Here is a 20,032-nt window from a genome sequence, read left to right as displayed (position 1 = left end):
GTAGCAGGCACAAACTACCAAGGGTCGCCTCTAACAGTCTATTTCTGCTCCACTGCACATAAACAGTATTTAGACTTTTAAGCTATGGCTGACTATTAAAATCTGCCTTTAGCGCTGACTGTACAGAAAACTTAAAAGAGGTACAGAAAAGTTAACTCATCCCCTTGTCCCCTGTATCCACGCCCCATCCTAATGGGGCAATTCAATTTACCAAAAGTAGTTTTGCATTATTGTCCTGCTTGCTAGCCAGGTTTTTTGGTGGGGAAAAATTAGTGACAGAAGAAGGTATCATACAATCTTGGACAAAGGATAGGAGAGCCCAAACTTGGATGGTGCAGCATACTGAAGGAAAATGTGAATTTGAGGCATTTATGCTTACTGAGTGTTTATGTCTTTATCCTGTGACTGCTGAAGTCAGCGGCAAAGCTCCCACCAACTTCAAAGGGTCTGAGAGCAAAATTTGGGACCCATTTCCATGCTCTTGATGCTGTGTGAAGCAGATACCAGACTGCATGATACAAAACAGTCATGAAAAATATGATGCAAAACCAGTATAAAAAACCCCACAAGAATACTTCCAAATGCTCCCACATTTACCAGGAGGCTGCCAATAACATCCTAACCGAGCATGACCACAAAACCTGGGACAGAGAAGGTTCCTTTATTTGTCCAAGATGGCTACCACTACTCCAGTTGGAGTTCTAATATTGGAGGAGGGCTATCTAACCCAACCTACACTAGCATCTCCTCTCACCATAGGATCTAAGTGTTGTCAGCAGTTAACAGATTGGGCGACCGCAACCCTGGTTGAAAAGGGATCCTGGCAGCTCTGGTTAGCACCACTGACCGTGCCATTGACTGTCCGATTGGCAGCACCGTGCAGCAGGGCTAAGGCAGGCTCCCTGCTAGCCTCCACACCATGTGGATCCCGGGAAGCAGCCGGCACGTCCCCCCCTCCGGCTCCTAAGCGTAGGGGCAGCCAGGGGTCTCCACATGCCTGCACCCCTGCCCCATCCCTGATCCCCTTCCCGCCCTCCGAACCCCTCAGTGCCAGCCCAGAGCACCCTCCTGTACCCCAACCCGCTCATCCCCAGTCCCACCCCAGAGCCCGCACACCTAGCCAGAGCCCTCACCTCCCTTGCACCCCAATTTCCTGCCCCAGCCCCCTCCCACACACTGAACCCCTCATTTCTGGCCCGACCCCAGAACTTGCACCCCCAGCCCATAGCCCACACCACCTCCCACACCCCAACCCTCTGCCTCAGCCCGGAGCCCCCTCCCATACTCCAAACCCCTCGGCTCCATTCCCCAAGCCTGGTGCCCCCTCCTGCACACCACAGCCCTCATCCCTGGCACCAGCCCAGAGCCCACACCCCCAGCCAGAGCCCTCACCTCAGCCAGTGAGTGAGGGTGGGGAGAGCGAGCGACAGAGGGAGGGGGACAGGACGGGAGGCAGGGCCTCGGAAGAGGGGCGGGGCAAGGGTGTTCGGTTTTGTGCGAATAGAAAGTTGGCAACCCTACTTACAGCTCAAATCATGACTCAGTACATAAGTGAAACTGCAGTACTTTTAGGGTACACATGTAGCCTGGAAGGGACAGAATGGGGATAGTTTTATTGTTAATAGGGGAAACTATTGGCGTTCAGATTCACAAAGTGACTCCCGGAAGTAATAACACCAAATGCTGATCAGTGCGTCACTCTCTCAATGCACGGGGCAATAATCTTCCAATTAGTCCTAGATTCCAAGGCCAGAAGCGACCATTATGGTTATCCAGTCTGACCTGCACAGCACACACTATAGAAAGTCCAAAAAATAATTCCTAAAACAGATCTTTTAGACAAACATCCAATCTTGATTTCAAACCAATCAGTGATGGAAAATCCATCATGACCCTTGGTAAGTTGTTCCGTTGATTAATTACACTCACTTCAAAAAATTATGCCTTATTTCCACTCTGAATTTGTCTAGCTTTCCAGCCATTAGATCATGTTATATCTTTCTCTGATAGACCGAAGAGTCCATTGCCATATATTTGTTCCCCATGTAGATACTTACAGACTGTAATCAAATCATCCCTTAACCTTCTCTTTGTTAAACAGGTTGAGCTCCTTGAGTCTATCACTGTAAGGCAGATTTTCTAATCCTTTAATCGTTTTCATGACTCTTCTCTGACTGTATCTCCAATTTATCAACATCCTTCTTGAATCATGGACACTGGAACTGGACACAGGATTCCAGCAGTGGTCACATCAGTGCCACATACAGAGGTAAAAAGAAAAGGAGTACTTGTGGCACCTTAGAGACTAACCAATTTATTTGAGTATAAGCTTTCGTGAGCTACAGCTCACTTCATCGGATGCAAGATAAAATAACCTCTCTGCTCCTCCCTGAGATTCGGCTTCACACTGGGAGCTCATGTTCAACTGAATGTCTCCCATGACCCCCAAATCTTTTTCAGAATCATTGTTTCCCAGGACAGAGTCTCCCATCCTGTAAGTAAAGCCTACATTCTTTGTTCCAACTGCAGAAATTTACATTTCTATTAAAACACGTTGTGAGCTTCCACAAGCTAACCAAGCAACCCAGATTGCTCTGTATCAGTGACCTGCCCCTTAATTATACATCACTCCCTCAATTTGTGTCACCTGCAAACTTTATCTGTGATGATTTTATGTTTTCTTCCATGTTATTAATAAAAATGATAAAATAGCCAAGAACCAATCCGTGGGAGGGGGGGAAAAGGGGGGGCACTAGAAACACTCCCGTTCGATGATCATTCTGTGTTTGCAACGACATTTTGAGACCTATCAGTTAGCCAACTTTTAATCCATTTCATGTGTGCCGTGTTAATTTTATATCTTTGTAGTATGTTAATCAAAATGTCATGCAGTACCAAGTCAAATGCCTTACAAAAGTTCAAGTATATTACGTTAACACTATTAACTTTATCAACCAAACTTGTTATCTCATCAGAAAAAGAAATCAAGTTAGTTTAACAGGATTTATTTTTCATAAATCCATGTTGATTGGCATTAATTATATTACCCTCCTTTAGTTCTCTATTAATCAAGCCCCTTATCAACTGCTCCATTATCTTAGCTGTTTATCCTTTTTAAATATTGGCACAACATTAGCTTTCCTCCAGTCTTCTGGAACTTCCCTGGTGTTCCAAGACTTATTGAAAAGTAAACCTTCCGTCATTCTTCATACCTAGGCATATTGACCTTGCTACTTATTTATTATTGTATTACCCTCCTTTGCTCCTCTTCTGCATCAGCAAAGAGCTTGCGGATGTTGGCCTCAGACTCTCCTACATATTTGTTGAGGATTTCTGGACCATTGACCACCTTTGGCTCTCTGGCATTCAGCATCTTGCCAATCTGTCTAGCCATCAGTGTTTTACCACAGCCTGGCGGTCCATATAACAGGATGCCTTTCACGTGCTTGCAGCCTAGAAAAAAAGGAAACATAAGAAGCAAAGTAACTGAAAGATATAAAAAAGTACCTGTTAATGGGAAACAGAAGGTTTTGTGTGAGCCTGTGCAGGTTAAATAGGAGCAGGGAGAAGAGAAAACGTGCTGCTAAAATGGCTCCTGTACCTGACACACTGGGCCTTTCCTTGTTCTCATTCTGGAAACTCTTTTAATAGATTAATATATTTTTAAGGTCGGTAGAGACCATTAAATCATCTAGCCTGACTTCCTGCATAATGCAGGCCAGAGAATTTCACACAGTGATGTGAACTTTTGGTTGAGTTAGAGCTTATTTTTTCCCCTTGATTTAAAGACTTCAGGTGATGGAGAATCCAACACGTCCCAGGAGAACTTGTTCTAGTGGTTATTCTCTTAATTTTTAGTTTGAATTTGTCCACCTTTAGATTTCAGCCTTTGTGTGCTAGATTTAATCTTCTTTTTGATGAATTGGTGAGCTTCTTAAAATTTCTCTAACTGTAAGGCATGTTACTCAAATGAGTTCAGTTTACCATGTGATCCTGATTGCTTGTACAACTGACTTATTTACCAGTCGACCAGTTCATGTCATCTGTAAACTTTACTAGCAATGATTTGATATTTTCACACTATGCATAATTAGACTGTGGAACACATTGCCACAAGATATCACTCAGGCCAAGAATTTGGTAAGATTCAAAAGAGGGGTTGGCCATTTCTATGGATACCAACACTATCCAGTGTTATAGTTAATACAGTAATTTCTGGAAGGAATATAAAACTTATGCTTCAGAGCTCAAGCCCTCTTTTAGCTGTTAGGTTTAGGCAGATTATCCTACATCTACATACCCCAGGGTTTCTTGCACCTTCCTCTGAAGCATCTGGTGCAGGCGACATTCTGAGTCAAGGCACTAGACTAGATGGTCCACGGGTCTGATCCAGTCTGACTATCCCTATGTTCTTTCACTTCATTGATAAAGATATTTAACAGCATTGGGCCAAGAGTACATCCATCCACGACCCCAGTAGAAACAGCACTGGATCCCCATCTAGTATGACTGCCTACATAGCACAGGCCAGAGAATTTCACACAGTGACTCCTACATCAAGCCCAGAACTTATGGGGGACTTAGAATAGAGTTTAGAAAGCCATCCAATCCTGATTCTAAGTTTTTAAGTGATGGCAAATCTATCACTCTGTGCTACGCATCTGAAGGTAGTAGGTTCTAACTAGCTAATGACCCATATGAGAGAAAAATATGTATGCAATAAAATACAGTGATGATCGGTGGCAGTATAAATCCTAAGACAGGTAAATAAAACTAGGCATCTGGTTAAAATGAAACTATACATTTATATATACAAATATGGAAAGCTTAAAAGTAAAAATAGATGAACTAGAGTGCCTTGCAATGGAAGACCATATCATATCTCTTATGGAAAGATGGCAGAATTTAAAAAAAATGTCTGTTGGATACTGCAATCCCTGGCTATAGACTAGGCTGAAGAAGTGGGGGAGTAATGGTGGGTTGAAAAAGATTCTACAGAACAGTGAGATAAACATTCTGAGTGGTGAGACCCACCCAACTAAACCAGGACAAATACAAACACCAAGTTGCAAAAATATTCATCAGGCTATACATACCACCTCAAAACAAAGAAAAGGAAATTGACTGCAAAATGTCAAGAGAGATCAAATAGGCAGCACAGTCTAAGAAAATGATGATAATGGAGTTTAACTACCCCCAGATAAACTGGTCAACTGGCACAATGGAACAAAGCTGAAAGAAGCAACAGTGTGAAACTTTAAAAGCTTGCTTAGAACAGCTAGCTCTAGAGCACACAAGGGAAGAGGCTTAAACAACACACACAAGTTACTACAAGAATTAACTGTAGCTGAGCCACTAAGTAATAGCAACCACAACAGAATCAGGTTCAGCATATGCAAGGATGTCTTAAGCCAGGGGCAAACTGGCCATGTGTCCAGGGTCCCCTGCAGAAAGAGGACCACAGCAGTGATGTGGGAAAAAATATTTTATGCAGGCTCTGATGAATACTGAGTCCGAAGCGCTTCAGGAAATTGAATTTGCAGATGTGATTTGTGACTTTGCTGCTTGCAAATCTAGAAAGTGATGCTTTTAAACCAGCAATATATATATACATTCTTTTCTGTTACAACTATGTTGTGTTTTGGTTCACAATAAAATTTTAAAGACAATAATTACTGTTTATTTCCTACTGTAATATAATAGGGGCGCCAAATTTACACTGCATCCAGGGGCCTGCAAAGTTATTAAGATGGCCCTGCCTAGGGAGATGCGATATACCATAAACTGATTGACCCTGAACATTAAAAAGGAAGATTTCATTACATTAGGCGGCTTCTCAAAAAGGCCCTAAAGGAAGAAGTAAAATCCTTAGATGTAGCATGGCTGCAACTTATGAAAACACGAACAATCTTAGCAGCACAGATATAGCTGAATAAAATTGGTACCAGACAGGCAAGATATAAACCAAAGTAGCTTATCCAGCAAGAGATCTTTCAAAGTGAGCAATTTTAACCTAGCAACACAACTGAGTGTCTTTTTGTCAGCCAAGGAAACTGAACTACTACAGGATCAATAGGAAAAATTAACCAAACCCCACTATGAACACAACACAGGACTATTTATTGAATACATACAAATGCATTTAATGCAACATTTATGGATGAGATTTTACATCACGAGCAAGTTCCAAGACTTTCCACAGTAATCCTAAACCAGCACTCCAACAAAGATGCAGGATTTTAGGGGCTCAGATGACATGGTGATGCATTCAGTGTCAAACACAAAAATCTTAGCCCTGGTCTATACTACGAGTTTAGGTCGATTTTAGCAGCATTAGATCGATTTAACCCTGCACCCGTCCACATGACGAAGCCATTTTTGTCGACTTAAAGAGCTCTTAAAATTGATTTCTGTACTCCTCCCCAACAAGGGGATTAGCGATGAAATCAACATCGCCAGGTCAAATTTGGGGTAGTGTGGACGCAATTAGACGGTATTGGCCTCCGGGAGCTATCCCAGAGTGCTCCATTGTGTCTGCTCTGGACAGCACTTTCAACTCAGATGCGCTAGCCAGGTACACAGGAAAAGCACCAGGAACTTCTGAATTTCATTTCCTGTTTGGCCAGCGTGGCGAGGACATCAGCAGAGGTGACTATCCAGAGCTCATCAGCACAGGTGACCATGCAGTCCCAGAACTGCAAAAGAGCTCCAGCATGGACCGAATGGGAGGTACTGGATCTGATAGCTGTGTGGGGAGACGAATACGTGCTATCAGAACTCCGTGCTAAAAGACGAAATGCCAAAATATTTGAAAAAATCTCCAAGGGCATGAAGGACAGAGGCTATAACAGGGACCTGCAGCAGTGCCATGTGAAACTTAAGGACCTCAGACAAGCCTACCAAAAATCCGAAGAGGCAAACGGCCGCTCCGGGTCAGACCCCCAGACATGCTGCTTCTATGAGGAGCTGCATGCAATTCTAGGGGGTGCCCCTACCACTACCTCACCCCTGTTTCTGGGGAGGGCAGCCTTATTCCCTCCTCCATGGTAGGACACTTAACGACGCCAGGCCAGTAGCACGTAGTCTGGAATCACTGCATAAGAAAGCATGGCAGTGTATGTCCCAGTGTTTGCTGGCATTCAAGCAACATCTGTTCTTTATCTCTCTGTGTTATCCTCAGGAGAGTGATATCGTTCATAGTCACCTGGTTGAAATAGGGGAATTTTATTAAGGGGACATTCAGAGGTGGCCGTTCCTGCTGGGCTGTTTGCCTGTCGCTGAAAACAAATCATCCCCGCTATTAGCCACGCGATGGGGGGAGGGGTGAAGCGATTATCCCAGAGAATTGGGCGCAGGAGGGGGGGCACGACCTTGTACCAACAGCACATGTGCTATGTAATGTTAACAGCTTGGTTCACTGTGAAAGAGTCTACCCATTGTTCTCTAAAACGTGTCTTTTTAAATACTACTCTCCCTTTTTTTCCCACCTGCAGCTGCAAATGTTTCAACGCTCCCCCTATCATCTCCGTCCCACAGGCTAGCGCAGATAAGGTGGTGAACAAAACCACACTTGCAATGAAATGTTCTCTGAGCTCATGCAGTCCTCCTGCACTGAAAGAGCTCAGCAGAATGAGTGGAGGCAAGCAATGTCAGAGTACAGGAAAGCACAAAATGAACGCGTGGACAGGAGGGGGAGCAAGAGGAGCGGTGGTGGGATCAAGATGATAGGTGGTGGCAGCGTGATGAGAGGAGGCAGGATGCAATGCTGAGGCTACTGGAGGATCAACTGATATGCTCCAGCGTATGGTTGAGCTGCAGAAAGGCAGCAGGAGCGCAGACCGCTGCTGCAGCCCCTGTGTAACTGTCCGCCCTCCTCCCCAAGTTCTATAGCCTCCTCACCCAGATGCCCAAGAATGTGGTGGGGGGGGGGAGAAGAGAGCCTGCAGGCACCCAACCACTCCACCTCAGAGGACTGCCCAAGCAACAGAAGGCTGGAATTCAATAAGTTTTGAAGTGCAGTGTGGCCTTGTCCTTCCCTCCTCCCCTCATCCACCACCCCACCCGGTGCTTCCCTCCTCCCCCACCCCTCTCGGGCTACCTTGGCAGTTTTCCCTCTATTTGTGTGACGAATGAATAAAGAATGCATGAATTTGAAACAACGATGATTTTATTGCCTCTGCAAGCGGTGATCGCAGGGGGGAGGGCGGTTGGCTTACAGGGAAGTAGAGAGAACCAAGGGGGCAGGTTTTCATCAAGGAGAAACAAACAGAACTGTCACACAGTACCCTCGCCAGTCATGAAACTGGTTTTCAAAGCTTCTCTGATGCGCAGCACTTCCTGCTGGGCTCTTCTAACCGCCCTGGTGTCTGGCTGCACGAAATCAGCGGTCAGGCGATTTGCCTCAACCTCCCACCCCGCCATAAACGTCTCCCCCTTACTCTCACAGAGACTGTGGAGCGCACAGCGAGCAGCAATAACAGTGGGAATTTTGGTTGCGCTGAGGTCTAACCAAGTCAGTAAACTGTGCCAGCGCGCTTTTAAACGTCCAAAGGCACGTTCTACCGCCATTCTGCACTTCCTCAGCCTAGAGTTGAACAGCTCCTGACTCCTGTCCAGGCTGCCTGTGTATGGCTTCATAAGCCAGGGCATTAAGGGGTAGGCTGGGTCCCCAGGGATAACTATAGGCATTTCAACATTCCCAACGGTTATTTTCTGGTCTGGAAAGTAAGCCCCTTCCTGCAGCTGCTCAAACAGACCAGAGTCCCTGAAGATGCGAGTGTCATGTACCTTTCCCAGCCATCCCACGTTGATGCTGGTGAAACTTCCCTTGTGATCCACCAGTGCTTGCAGCACCATTGAAAAGTACCCATTGTGGTTCATGTAATGGCTGCCCTGCTGGTCCGGTCCCAAGATAGGGATATGCGTTCCGTCTACAGCCCCACCACAGTTAGGGAATCCCATTGCAGCAAAGCCATCCACAATGACCTGCACGGTTCCCAGAGTCACTATCCTTGATAGCAACAGCTCAGTGATTGCGTTGGCTACTTGGATCACAGCAGCCCACACAGTAGATTTGCCTACTCCAAATTGATTCCCAACTGACAGGTAGCTGTCTGGCGTTGCAAGCTTCCAGCGGGCTATCACCACTCGCTTGTGAACTGTAAGGGCTGCTCTCATTTTGGTATTCCTGCACTTCAGGGCAGGGGAAAGCAAGTCACAAAGTTCCATGAAAGTGCCCCTACACATGCGAAAGTTTCGCAGCCACTGGGAATCATCCCAGACTTACAACACTATGCGGTCCCACCAGTCTGTGCTTGATTCCCGGGCCCAGAATCAGCATTCCACAGCATGAGCCTGCCCCATTGCCACCAGGATGTCCAAACTGCCGGGGCCCATACTTTGAGAGAAGTCTGTGTCCATGTCCTCATCACTCTCATCACCACGCTGCCGCCGCCTCCTCGCCTGCTTCTGCAGGTTTTGGTTCTGCACCTACTGCAGGATAATGCGCAAGATGTTTACAATGCTCATAACTCCTGCGGTGATCTGAGCGGGCTCCATGCTTGCTGTGGTACAGCGTCTGCAGGAGAGCAGAGTTGCAGCGGAAGCAGCGGCTGACAATGGATGCCACAAGAATAGATATTTATTGAGAATGATGAGAGGACCCGCGAGGTGGATTCATGAGAGCAGGAGAGCAGAGTGGCAGCAGAAGTGGGAGCCCATGACAGCCAACATGGAGAAATTCGCTATCGAGACACAAGCAGGAGAGCAGAGTGACAGCGGAAGTGGTGGTTCGATGATGACGGTGAGCAGTCCTACTGCACCATCTGCTGAAAGCAGTATGGTGTCCATACGGAAAAAAGGAGCGAAACGATTGTCTGCCGTTGCTTTCACGGAGGGAGGGGCGTCTGATGACATGTACCCAAAGCCACCCGTGACAATGTTTTTGCCCCATCAGGTATTGGGAGCTTAACCCAGAATTCCAATGGGCAGCGGAGACTGAAGGAACTGTGGGATAGCTACCCACAGTGCAACACTCCAAAAGTCGATGCTAGCCACGGTACTGTGGACGCACTCCGCCGACGTAATGGTCTTAGTGAGGACACACAATCAACTGTATAAAATCGCTTCCTAAAAAATCGACTTCTATAAATTCGACCTAGTTTCGTAGTGTAGACATACCCTTAGCTATTCCACTGTAATTGAAAATTAAGCCTACAGCAGCTCCATCATACGCAGCCCTGTGAAAAATACACGTTCTAGTGTTTGCTGCAAGAGCCCTAATTTTCAACTGATGACGACAAACAGGGGAGCAAACAAAGACACACAAATGGATTTAAAACAGCAGAATGCAACTTTATTAACTGTAATATTAAAGACAGGGACTGACGCGCTCCAAACAACCAGACATTCAGTAGCTCCAGCAAAGGGTTAAATGTCAAGGTTCCTTTCCCACTCTGAACCCTAGAGTACAGATGTGGGGACCCGCATGAAAGACCCCCTAAGCTTATTCTTACCAGCTTAGGTTAAAAACTTCCCCAAGGTACGAACTTTGCCTTGTCCTTGAACCCTCTGCTGCCACCACCAAGCATGTTAAAGAACAAGGGAAGAGCTCACTGGGAGACGCCTTCCTTGGCTAAACCCCTGCCATGCAATTTGTGATTTAGTCCACTACTGAATTTCACCACCCTCCCCATGTGAGGGAGGATGAGGCTCAAACAATCGGGTGCTCAGGATGTGCAGACTTAAAACTGCCTCTCACCTCACAGGCTAACAGAATCCCTTACAGTCCCTCACCCACACTTGGACACCAGCTGCATTTGACATGTATTGCTCCCCACTCCTTCCCTACCTTTCTCTGTCCTGAAAACAGTACTCCTGTCTCATCCTTATTATCCCCATCCACCAGGTCTCCAGGACCCTCGGGATATGTCGACACAGCAACGAGACTCCCACGGCTGGCCCAGGTCAGCCGACTCAGGCTCAAGCTGCAGGGCTGTTTCATTGCTGTGTCGACTTTCGGGCTTGGGCGGAAGCCTGATCTCTGGGAGCCTCTCATGTCTCAGGGTCCTAGAGCCTGGAAGTCGACACAGCAACGAAACAGCCCCAGAAGCCTGACTCAGCTGCCAAGGGCCAGCGACGGGTGTCTAGTTGCTGTGTAGACAGACACTCAGAGGAAAGAGGAAAAAAACCACCGGACACCTTGCCAATCTTGCCTTGCAGAAGAAAGTTCTTTCTGGACCCCATAAGACAATTGGGTTAGACTGACAGCAAGCATGGAATCCCAGCTATGACATCCCCACCACCTATAGGCAGGGAAGCTTTCAGCAGCGAGAATGGCTGCTGTGAGCTTGGGAATGCTTGAACACATGGATTCACTGGAGACAGCTCCACTCCATGAGCCACATCCCCCACTCACTCATGATCCCACACATACATTCTGGGCCAGGAGAGAGTAAATGGGGCGGGGGGGGGAGGATCGACTGATGCTGGAAATCTAACCTTGATGAATGAACTAAGTTAATTTGCTTTGTATGCCCAGTGGAAAATTGGGAGACCAAAACTACTTCGGAAAATTGGTACTGATATATTTGAACACATTTCAGAACTATGTTTGATTCACAGTAGATTAGATCAGTCTAAAAACATATTTAGAAACCTTTGAGTGTTTAATTGTTCTATGGAGAAAAAGCCATTAGTCATTGGAACCAGTTCAGTGCCAGATATAGCTAACTACATAGATCATGTTTATTTTCAGAGATTAGTTTCCTTTTATCCATGTTGACTTTCTGCTTTACTATTAGATTATTTTTTCCTAGTGTAAACCCCATATTAAAACTCTTGCAGCATTTAATATACTGGTTAATAGAGAAGTAAGGTGGTCATCTTTTTAAGGTGCCAAACTGGCGCACACAGGATCTGAGTTCAATTTCTAGTGCTGCCACAAACTGAGCAATCTTGGGCAAATTATGTTAATTTCAATTTGAATAAATGAGCATAGCAAGGCATTGTCATTGATCTGTGTTAGTTTGTTTCCCCACTGTGTTTTTCTTGCTGCTGTCTTATGTTTTCATGTTGTGCCTCTATAACACATTCAGTGAATAAAAAATTCTGCAGCTTCAAAAGAGAAGAATACCAAAACGAAGAGTATCCAGCCCTCTCAAGCAACCTCAGAAAACTACAGTTCAATTTGTTACGCATCGCAACAAAACAAAATTTCTGGGCTGAGAACAATGAAACTGTTTTGCCACAACAAAGATGTTATCAAGGAAGCTGGGTTCACAAAAATTTGTTACTCAACTTTCAGATATTCAGAAGTCAAAAACAAAACAAAATACTGGTTAGCAAAGACCATTTTACACAGGAACTAGCAAGGCAATGATAAATTAGAAGCGATTCCTGTCCAATTAGCGTCAGGAGAGGAACTGTTAATACATTTGTGGGAGAATATGGTCTCCTGTGTAGCCAAGAAGTGTGGGGCAGGATTTGTATGATGAATGATGCTTCGAAAGAGAATCCCAAGCACACTTAGATGGCTCCACTGTGCTCAGAGTTGACGAAGGCAAACAAAAGGCTACTGGCAAGTCAGGGCACATGTTCACAAACAGATTTGAGAGTTTCTTCCAACAGCTGTATTGAACGCAATGTAGCACACCTGCAAAAAGGGGCAGGATGAGAGGAGACAAGCTTCTCAGACTGGCCAAGTTCCTTCTCTTCGGACCAATTCAGTTTCTGTAAGATTGTCATTTGACGTGCTTTTTGTAGAGCTTTTAGGGACATCTGGAGTTTTGAGCTCAGTCCCACCTATCATCCTCATACTTGCTACAAACCTGTCACATGCTTTTAGATAAGGTTTGATGATTTCTCTTCTGCAGCTACAAGGAAGGGAAACCTCTTGTTCCCCATGAAATGTACACATAAGGGCTCATTTCACCTCACCCTTTGTGACAGGGATAATGGCATGGGGGATCGGGGGGAGGAGAGATACACCAAAAAGGAATTTTACTTGCCTGTAGCTGGAGTTCTGAGAAAATACTGCAAAGGCTATTCTCTATGGAAAACCAAGAGCCAAAACCTACCCAGAGACTCCAACAGGTTTGTAGGAGTTAGTTTGGGGTGGCAGGATATCCTTTAATCAGAGAGCTGCTCAGCAAGGGGTGTCGTGTTGAAGTATTTTCCCCCCCTTTCTAAGCAACCACAGACAGTTCACTTTTCATAAGACTCATCTGACATTGGTTAAATCAGGAAAATAAGATCAGAGCTCCTGAGCAGCCACTTGGCAGCATTAGTTTAGTCATGTGGGATTTATAGGCATGTCTCCCATGTAAAGGGCCAACAGCACAGAGAGCAGTTCAGAGGGAAAAGGTGAAGTCTCTAGGCACAGGGATGGCCCATGGGATGTTATTTATATTTTCGTGGCATCTAGGTACTCCAGTCAAGGACCAGGGTCCCTTTATGCTAGGCTCTGTTCAAACACACACACCAAAAAGACAGTCCCTGCCCCAAAGAGCTGAAAATCTAAGTATACAACAAGAGATAACAGATAGATATGGACAGACTGGGGAGCACAAGGAAACAATAAAAGACAATGCTGGTCAGCATGATAGGCCATGGTCTCAGCACACCAGCTGCCTAGCTACTGTCAAGCTTCACATCACGGACCATGGACACTCACCACTACTGCAGAGTGGAAGTCTTTAAGGAGGTGACAGGTTCCAATACACAATACTCCATCTCGAGACAACTAGAAAGCTATCCATTGAGCATTATGAGCACAGGACCAGGAAGTACTTAGTCCCGCCTTGAGTGAGGGGACTGAACTAGATGACCTCTCAAGGTCCCTTCCAGTTCTATGATTCTAAGCGTTGGAGTCCCAGCTCCAACACTAACTCCTTCTGTGGCCTTGGCAAGTGATTCACATTTCTGCCTCTGCTTTCGCCATCTGACAATTGAGGACATTACTATTCATCTGCACTTCACAGGGATGTTTGTGTTGCTGAATTGCACTGTGAGAGTGCTAAATTATCTCCCTATTAAGCGAGAACATTTCTTCTGGAAGCCAAAGCAATGAATTCCTTCCAAACAGAAATCCTACACGCTGTTACAATCAGAAGATTTTCTTGCACAACTAGAGCTGCACCTAGCCAAAATTTAAAAACATTTAAAACAAACAGGCCCTGGTTAAAATAGACAGGTGATGACAGACTACAAATGTTATGTCTTAAATCACAACTCAGTTCCACAACAAAGCAGGAGTTTTGATTAAGTTTTATCTCCATTTTGCAATTTATCCAGATCAGACCAATGTGGCTAAATGTCAAGCAGATCTTATAAACTCAATTTCTTCTCTGACCAAGCATTTCTAACTGGTTAGGCTTAGCATCAGGACTACCGCTAAATGTAAGGTCATTCATGTCATGGATACTGGATTATCATGCTATGCCATGGGGAACGGCAAAGCAGGAGGGGAAAAATAGGAAACTACACAGATAATGAAGTTGGGGGAAACTGATGACGAAAATCCAAAAAGACAATGGCAGAGCAGCCACTAGCCGTCACCTTCAGCCCCCAACTAAAACCCCTCCAACGCATTATTAAGGATCTACAACCTATCCTAAAGGATGACCCAACACTCTCACAAATCTTGGGAGACAGGCCAGTCCTTGCCTACAGACAGCCCCCCAACCTGAAGCAAATACTCACCAACAACCACATACCACACAACAGAACCACTAACCCAGGAACTTACCCTTGCAACAAAGCCCGTTGCCAATTGTGCCCACATATCTATTCAGGGGACACCATCATAGGGCCTAATAACATCAGCCACACTATCAGAGGCTCGTATACCTGCACATCCACCAATGTGATATATGCCATCATGTGCCAGCAATGCCCCTCTGCCATGTACATTGGTCAAACTGGACAGTCTCTACGTAAAAGAATAAATGGACACAAATCAGATGTCAAGAATTATAACATTCATAAACCAGTCGGAGAACACTTCAATCTCTCTGGTCACACAATCACAGACATGAAGGTCACTATCTTAAAACAAAAAAACTTCAAATCCAGACTCCAGCGAGAAACTGCTGAATTGGAATTCATTTGCAAATTGGATACTATTAATTTAGGCTTAAATAGAGACTGGGAGTGGCTAAGTCATTATGCAAGGTAGCCTATTTCCTCCTGTTTTTTCCTACCCCCCCCCCCAGATGTTCTGGTTTAACTTGGAGAGTGGTCAGTTTGGATGAGCTATTACCAGCAGGAGAGTGAGTTTGTGTGTGTATGGGGGTGGGGGGGATGTGAGAAAACCTGGATTTGTGCTGGAAATGGCCCACCTTAATTATGCACATTGTAGGGAGAATGGTCACTTTGGATGAGCTATTACCAGCAGGATAGTGAGTTTGTGTGTGTGGTTTTTGGGAGGGGGGTGAGAGAACCTGGATTTGTGCAGGAAATGGCCCAACTTTATTATCATGCACATTGTGTAAAGAGTTGTCACTTTGGATGGGCTATCACCAGCAGGAGAGTGAATTTGTGGGGGGGGGGGGTGGAGGGTGAGAAAACCTGGATTTGTGCTGGAAATGGCCCACCTGATGATCACTTTAGATAAGCTATTACCAGCAGGACAGTGGGGTGGGAGGTGGTATTTTTTCATATTCTCTGTGTATAAATAAAGTCTGCTGCAGTTTCCACGGCATGCATCCGATGAAGTGAGCTGTAGCTCACGAAAGCTCATGCTCAAATAAATTGGTTAGTCTCTAAGGTGCCACAAGTACTCCTTTTCTTTTTGCGAATACAGATTAACACGGCTGTTACTCTGAAACCTGTAATGGCACTGTGATAGAAATCATAAATGGAGACTCGAGCCAGAATGACATTTAGCCAAAATGAGACTAAGTTTAATAACATGTATTTCTCTCTCTTAATAATAAAATTGCCTTAGCGGGTCAGGGGCCTTCCTACCTAGTGGCGTAATTCCTCCCTGAATTAAAATCAAAGAATTCTGGTATGAGGTTACCACTCAGGTGCACCAATGTGAAATGGACATCTGCACACAATGTACCGGTCTTGTGTACAGTGGGGGAAAGATGATATATATATTAATCTTCAAGCAGGTTAGTGTATGATTAGGGTTCCAAGACTTTACCTGCCAGACAGAAAAGATTTTCCATTAACACACAGAAATGTCCCCCTCCTCTCCCACGTAAGCCTTCCATTATTCCTGCCTAGATCCACTGCCTCCAGTTGACCGCTATGTAATATTTAAGTGCTACTGACATGAAGTTAAACTGAAGGGATTTGCTCCTGTTTCTTCCTCAGAAAGTAGGCGCATGCATGGGTCTAGATCTTAAGCAGCCAGCAGAGGTTTTAATTTAAATGGACCCTGCAGAACGGACTGTTTGACAAAACAAATCACATATTTCTCCAAACAGTTCTTATTAGGCCTTTGTTAATTTTCTCCCTCCCTTCCCCATTATCCACTACATGGCCATGATTTTTTTTTAAATGCATGTATATTCCGTACAGAAGGCACTAACTAGATTTATGGCAATGACAGAACATTTATCAGTTTTCTTCTGATGGAATGTGATAAAACTGAAAATAAATCAGCCCCAAGTATGAGCTCCCAAAACACACACAGTGCCTTTGGCTACACGATCAAAACACATCACCCCAAATGGGACTGTGATAGCAAATGAAACAGCCTAATTTCAGGCTTTTAACAATCATTGCATCATCAAGAGATAGAGACTGCCCTCATCTTAACAGTTTAATAATAAAAATGCAGCCAGATAGCTAAATTAAGATTAAAATAATATCACTGGATGGCTTCCAGATCACTGGGTCTTACATTTATCTGTACAGTTCATACCTCACCTGGATGTTAACACCAGGGCCTTCCCCAGCAATTTTCTGCAGTCTTTAGAATGAAGCTAGGTGCTTGTTTAGTCTAAACCGCAGTGTCTATAAATAGGATGCACACTTTTTAAAAAGATGAACACAAATGTATTACAAAACAAATACTGATATCAAGGAGCCACCAGGTGCTCAGGACATCATCGATGTAACAGGGCCACTGGCTGGCCACACAAATCAGCCAAGTGTCCCTTTGGGGGAAAAGGAACAGTCCTTCAATCATTACAGCTTCTGACAGCACAAGAACCCTCCTCAGTTCAAAAGAAGTGGGTATATGCTCCTTTTCCCCCACCTAACTGGGGCTGAAGTCAGGAGTCGCCCCCTAAAGGACACTAAAGAGCAGTTCCTCTTCTCTTCTCAGAAGTCCTTCTCTCCCCTCTCTTCTGGAAGCCTTTATTTCCTTTTACAGCTTTCCCCACTTAAGAAGCAAAGCTGTCTGTTCCACTCCCAGCATCTTAGCAAGGAATTGCTATCAGCTCTTCCGTCCAGATCTGATAGTGCAGACAACTTCAGCGCTACCTTCCTCTCTTCTACCTAGTGAAGTGGTTTAGCCCTTTCTTAGCTCACCCAGGGATGTGGCACACGCATCTAACAACACAGGACTTCTACTGAGGTGATCATATCATCAGCTTAGCTTTGCTTTGGTTAATGTTTACCTCCCAAGTAAATAAATCTTGGCTGTCACTTTAATACATGTTTTAAGGCCGTCTAAGAAAGAGATGACTGAGGATTACAGAGGATAAGTTACTTACCACGGTCTCATGAAATCCGAAATCTACAGCTAAGTGCAAGACCAAGTAACTTGCAATCCAGCCAGAAGAATGTTGGGTTTTTTTAGATTTTTTTTAAGTAAAGTTTTTTGGTGTAAGAAACATGTCTCATCTATGCTCCATAAAACGTAAAGCAAATTTACAGCAATATGTTTGTTAATATTAAAGCTAGTAACAGAGCTAGAACAGAGCCATGGATTCCGGACTTCCAATTCACTGCTCTAGCCACATTACCTTCAGAAAAGGAAGGTCTCAATCTCTCACAATGCTGCTCTGGTGCCACTTAAAATGGAGCTGTAGACAAGACTGATTCAGTATCAATGATTACAGGTTTCAGAGGGGCAGCCGTGTTAGTCTGTATCAGCAAAAACAACGAGGAGTCCTTGTGGCACGCACCTTAGAGACTAACAAATTTATTTGGGCATAAACTTTTGTGGGCTAAAACCCACTTCATCAGATGCATGGAGTGGAAAATACAGTAGGAAGACATAACTCCCACCTTTTCATGTACTGTTTGTGGCAAATTGCCGGTACGATTATGATGGGTCCCGCGCTTCCTCTTCTTGGGGGGAGGGGGGATTCAGGGCGCAGTTTCCTACCCCTGAACTAGGGTATCTACTGTCCCACTAGCAACCCAGAGAAGGGTCGTGGAGAGGGAGGGACCCGGGCCCGCCTTCTACTCCAGGTCCCAGCCCAGGGGCCCTAGGGACAGTGGTAAACCACTTGAACTAGTGCTTCCTTCCCCTGGGCTACTTACCTCTCCTGCTCTTCAGCTTGTGGGGCTTCCTGCCCTCTCTCTCTGCACAAGCCGGGTGTCTCTTTACCTAGGGTCTTGGTCTTCTAGCCCCTTCTAGCCCCACTCCTTCAAACTGCTCTCTGCTCCAACTCCTTCCCCTGGCTGATGGAAGCAGGGGGGTTTTATCAGGTGGCTAGCTTCAGGTGCTCTAATTGGCTTCAGGTGCTTTTAATTAATCTATTAAAACCTTTCTTCCCTCTACAGGGAATAAGGCGTCTCCTCATCCTGGGACTTACCTATCTCTCCTATATCACTCTCCTGATGCCTTCTGGCCATGCTGTATCACATATCTTGCCCCCCTGCTCAACAACATAGGGTTGGGTTACTTGGGACAAGAGGCTTTCATGACAAGCCATCTGCGATGCTGTCTTGGCTTCTGGCCCTATGCTTTACTCGGAAATGAAAGGATTGCAGAGATAGGAACCATCTAGTCACTCTTGCATTCTTCTTCTTGTTTCTGTGCATCCACTGGAGCGGGGCATGGTCTGTCACCAGGTTAAATCGCCGCCCCAGTAGGTAAGTAGCGGAGAGTTTCCATGGTCCATTTTATTGTCTGACATTCCTTTTCAACAATGGCGTACTTTTGTTCCCTGGGGAAGGGCTTCTGGCTGAGATACAGGATCGGGTGTTCCTCCTCCCCTACCATTTGCGAAAGGACGGCTCCTAGCCCTACTTACGGCTCCTAGCCCTACTTCTGAGACATCTGTTTGTAGGACAAGTTCTTTCTTGAAGTCTGGGGCTATGACTACTGGATGGCAGCAAAGGGCTGTCCTTAAATCTGCAAATGCTCCTTCTGCTGCATCAGATCATTTTACTATCTCGGGGCCCCAAGCCTTTATCAGGTCTGTCGATGGCCCTGCTCTTGTGGCAAAATGAGGGATGAATCTCCAATAGTACCCTACTCACCCGAGAAATGCTCTGACCTGCTTTTTATGGACTGGCCGAGGCCAATCTTGCATTGCCTCCACTTTGTTCCATTGGGGTTTTACCAAGCCTCTCCCTACTACATACCCGAGGTATCTGGTCTCAGCTAGTCCTATCATGCACTTGAGAAGGTTGGCAGCGAGGCCAGCCTTCCGCAGGGCGTCTAGTACCGCTTCTACTTTCCCTAGGTGTGTTTCCCAGCCAGGGCTATGGATGACTATATCGTCGAAATAGGCGGGGGCATACTTGGCATGGGGTTGCAGCAATTTATTCATAAGTCGTGGGAATGTTGCAGGGGCCCCATGGAATCCGAAAGAGAGGACAGTGTATTGGAACAGGCCATCAGGTGTAGAGAAAGCAGTCTTCTCCTTGGCGTTCTTGGCCAGGGGAATTTACCAATATCTTTTGGTCAGGTCCAGAGTGGTAGGTATCGGGCCTTGCCTAACTGATCAACTAGCTTGTCGACACATGGTATCGGATAGGCATCGAATTGGGATACTTCATTCAACTTCCGGAATTAGTTGCAAAACCTCAGAGTGCCGTCAGGCTTGGGTACTAGGACAATAGGGCTGGACCACTGGGTTGTGGGATTCTTCAATAACCCCAAGGTCCAACATCTTCT

The 20,032-nt window shown here is 45.5% G+C and overlaps 1 protein-coding gene across 3 annotated transcripts in view; it reads right to left on the bottom strand.

Moving 5' to 3' along the window:
• The window catches only part of NSF (N-ethylmaleimide sensitive factor, vesicle fusing ATPase), a 187,014-nt gene that overhangs the window by 84,487 nt on the left and 82,495 nt on the right, over nt 1-20,032 (bottom strand). For all 3 annotated transcript variants that reach the window (XM_084615992.1, XM_084615991.1, XM_084615993.1), the window contains exon 9: nt 3,254-3,453. In XM_084615992.1, the coding sequence (XP_084472118.1) occupies nt 3,254-3,453 (200 nt within the window). The remainder of the gene's footprint in view (nt 1-3,253; nt 3,454-20,032) is intronic.

This window comes from Lepidochelys olivacea, assembly GCF_965140295.1.
Source record: "Lepidochelys olivacea isolate rLepOli2 genome assembly, chromosome: 27".
NCBI classification, from domain to species: domain Eukaryota; kingdom Metazoa; phylum Chordata; order Testudines; family Cheloniidae; genus Lepidochelys; species Lepidochelys olivacea.
The sequence above is the reverse complement of the archived record's forward strand: the minus strand, read 5'-3'. Positions and strand labels throughout refer to the sequence as shown.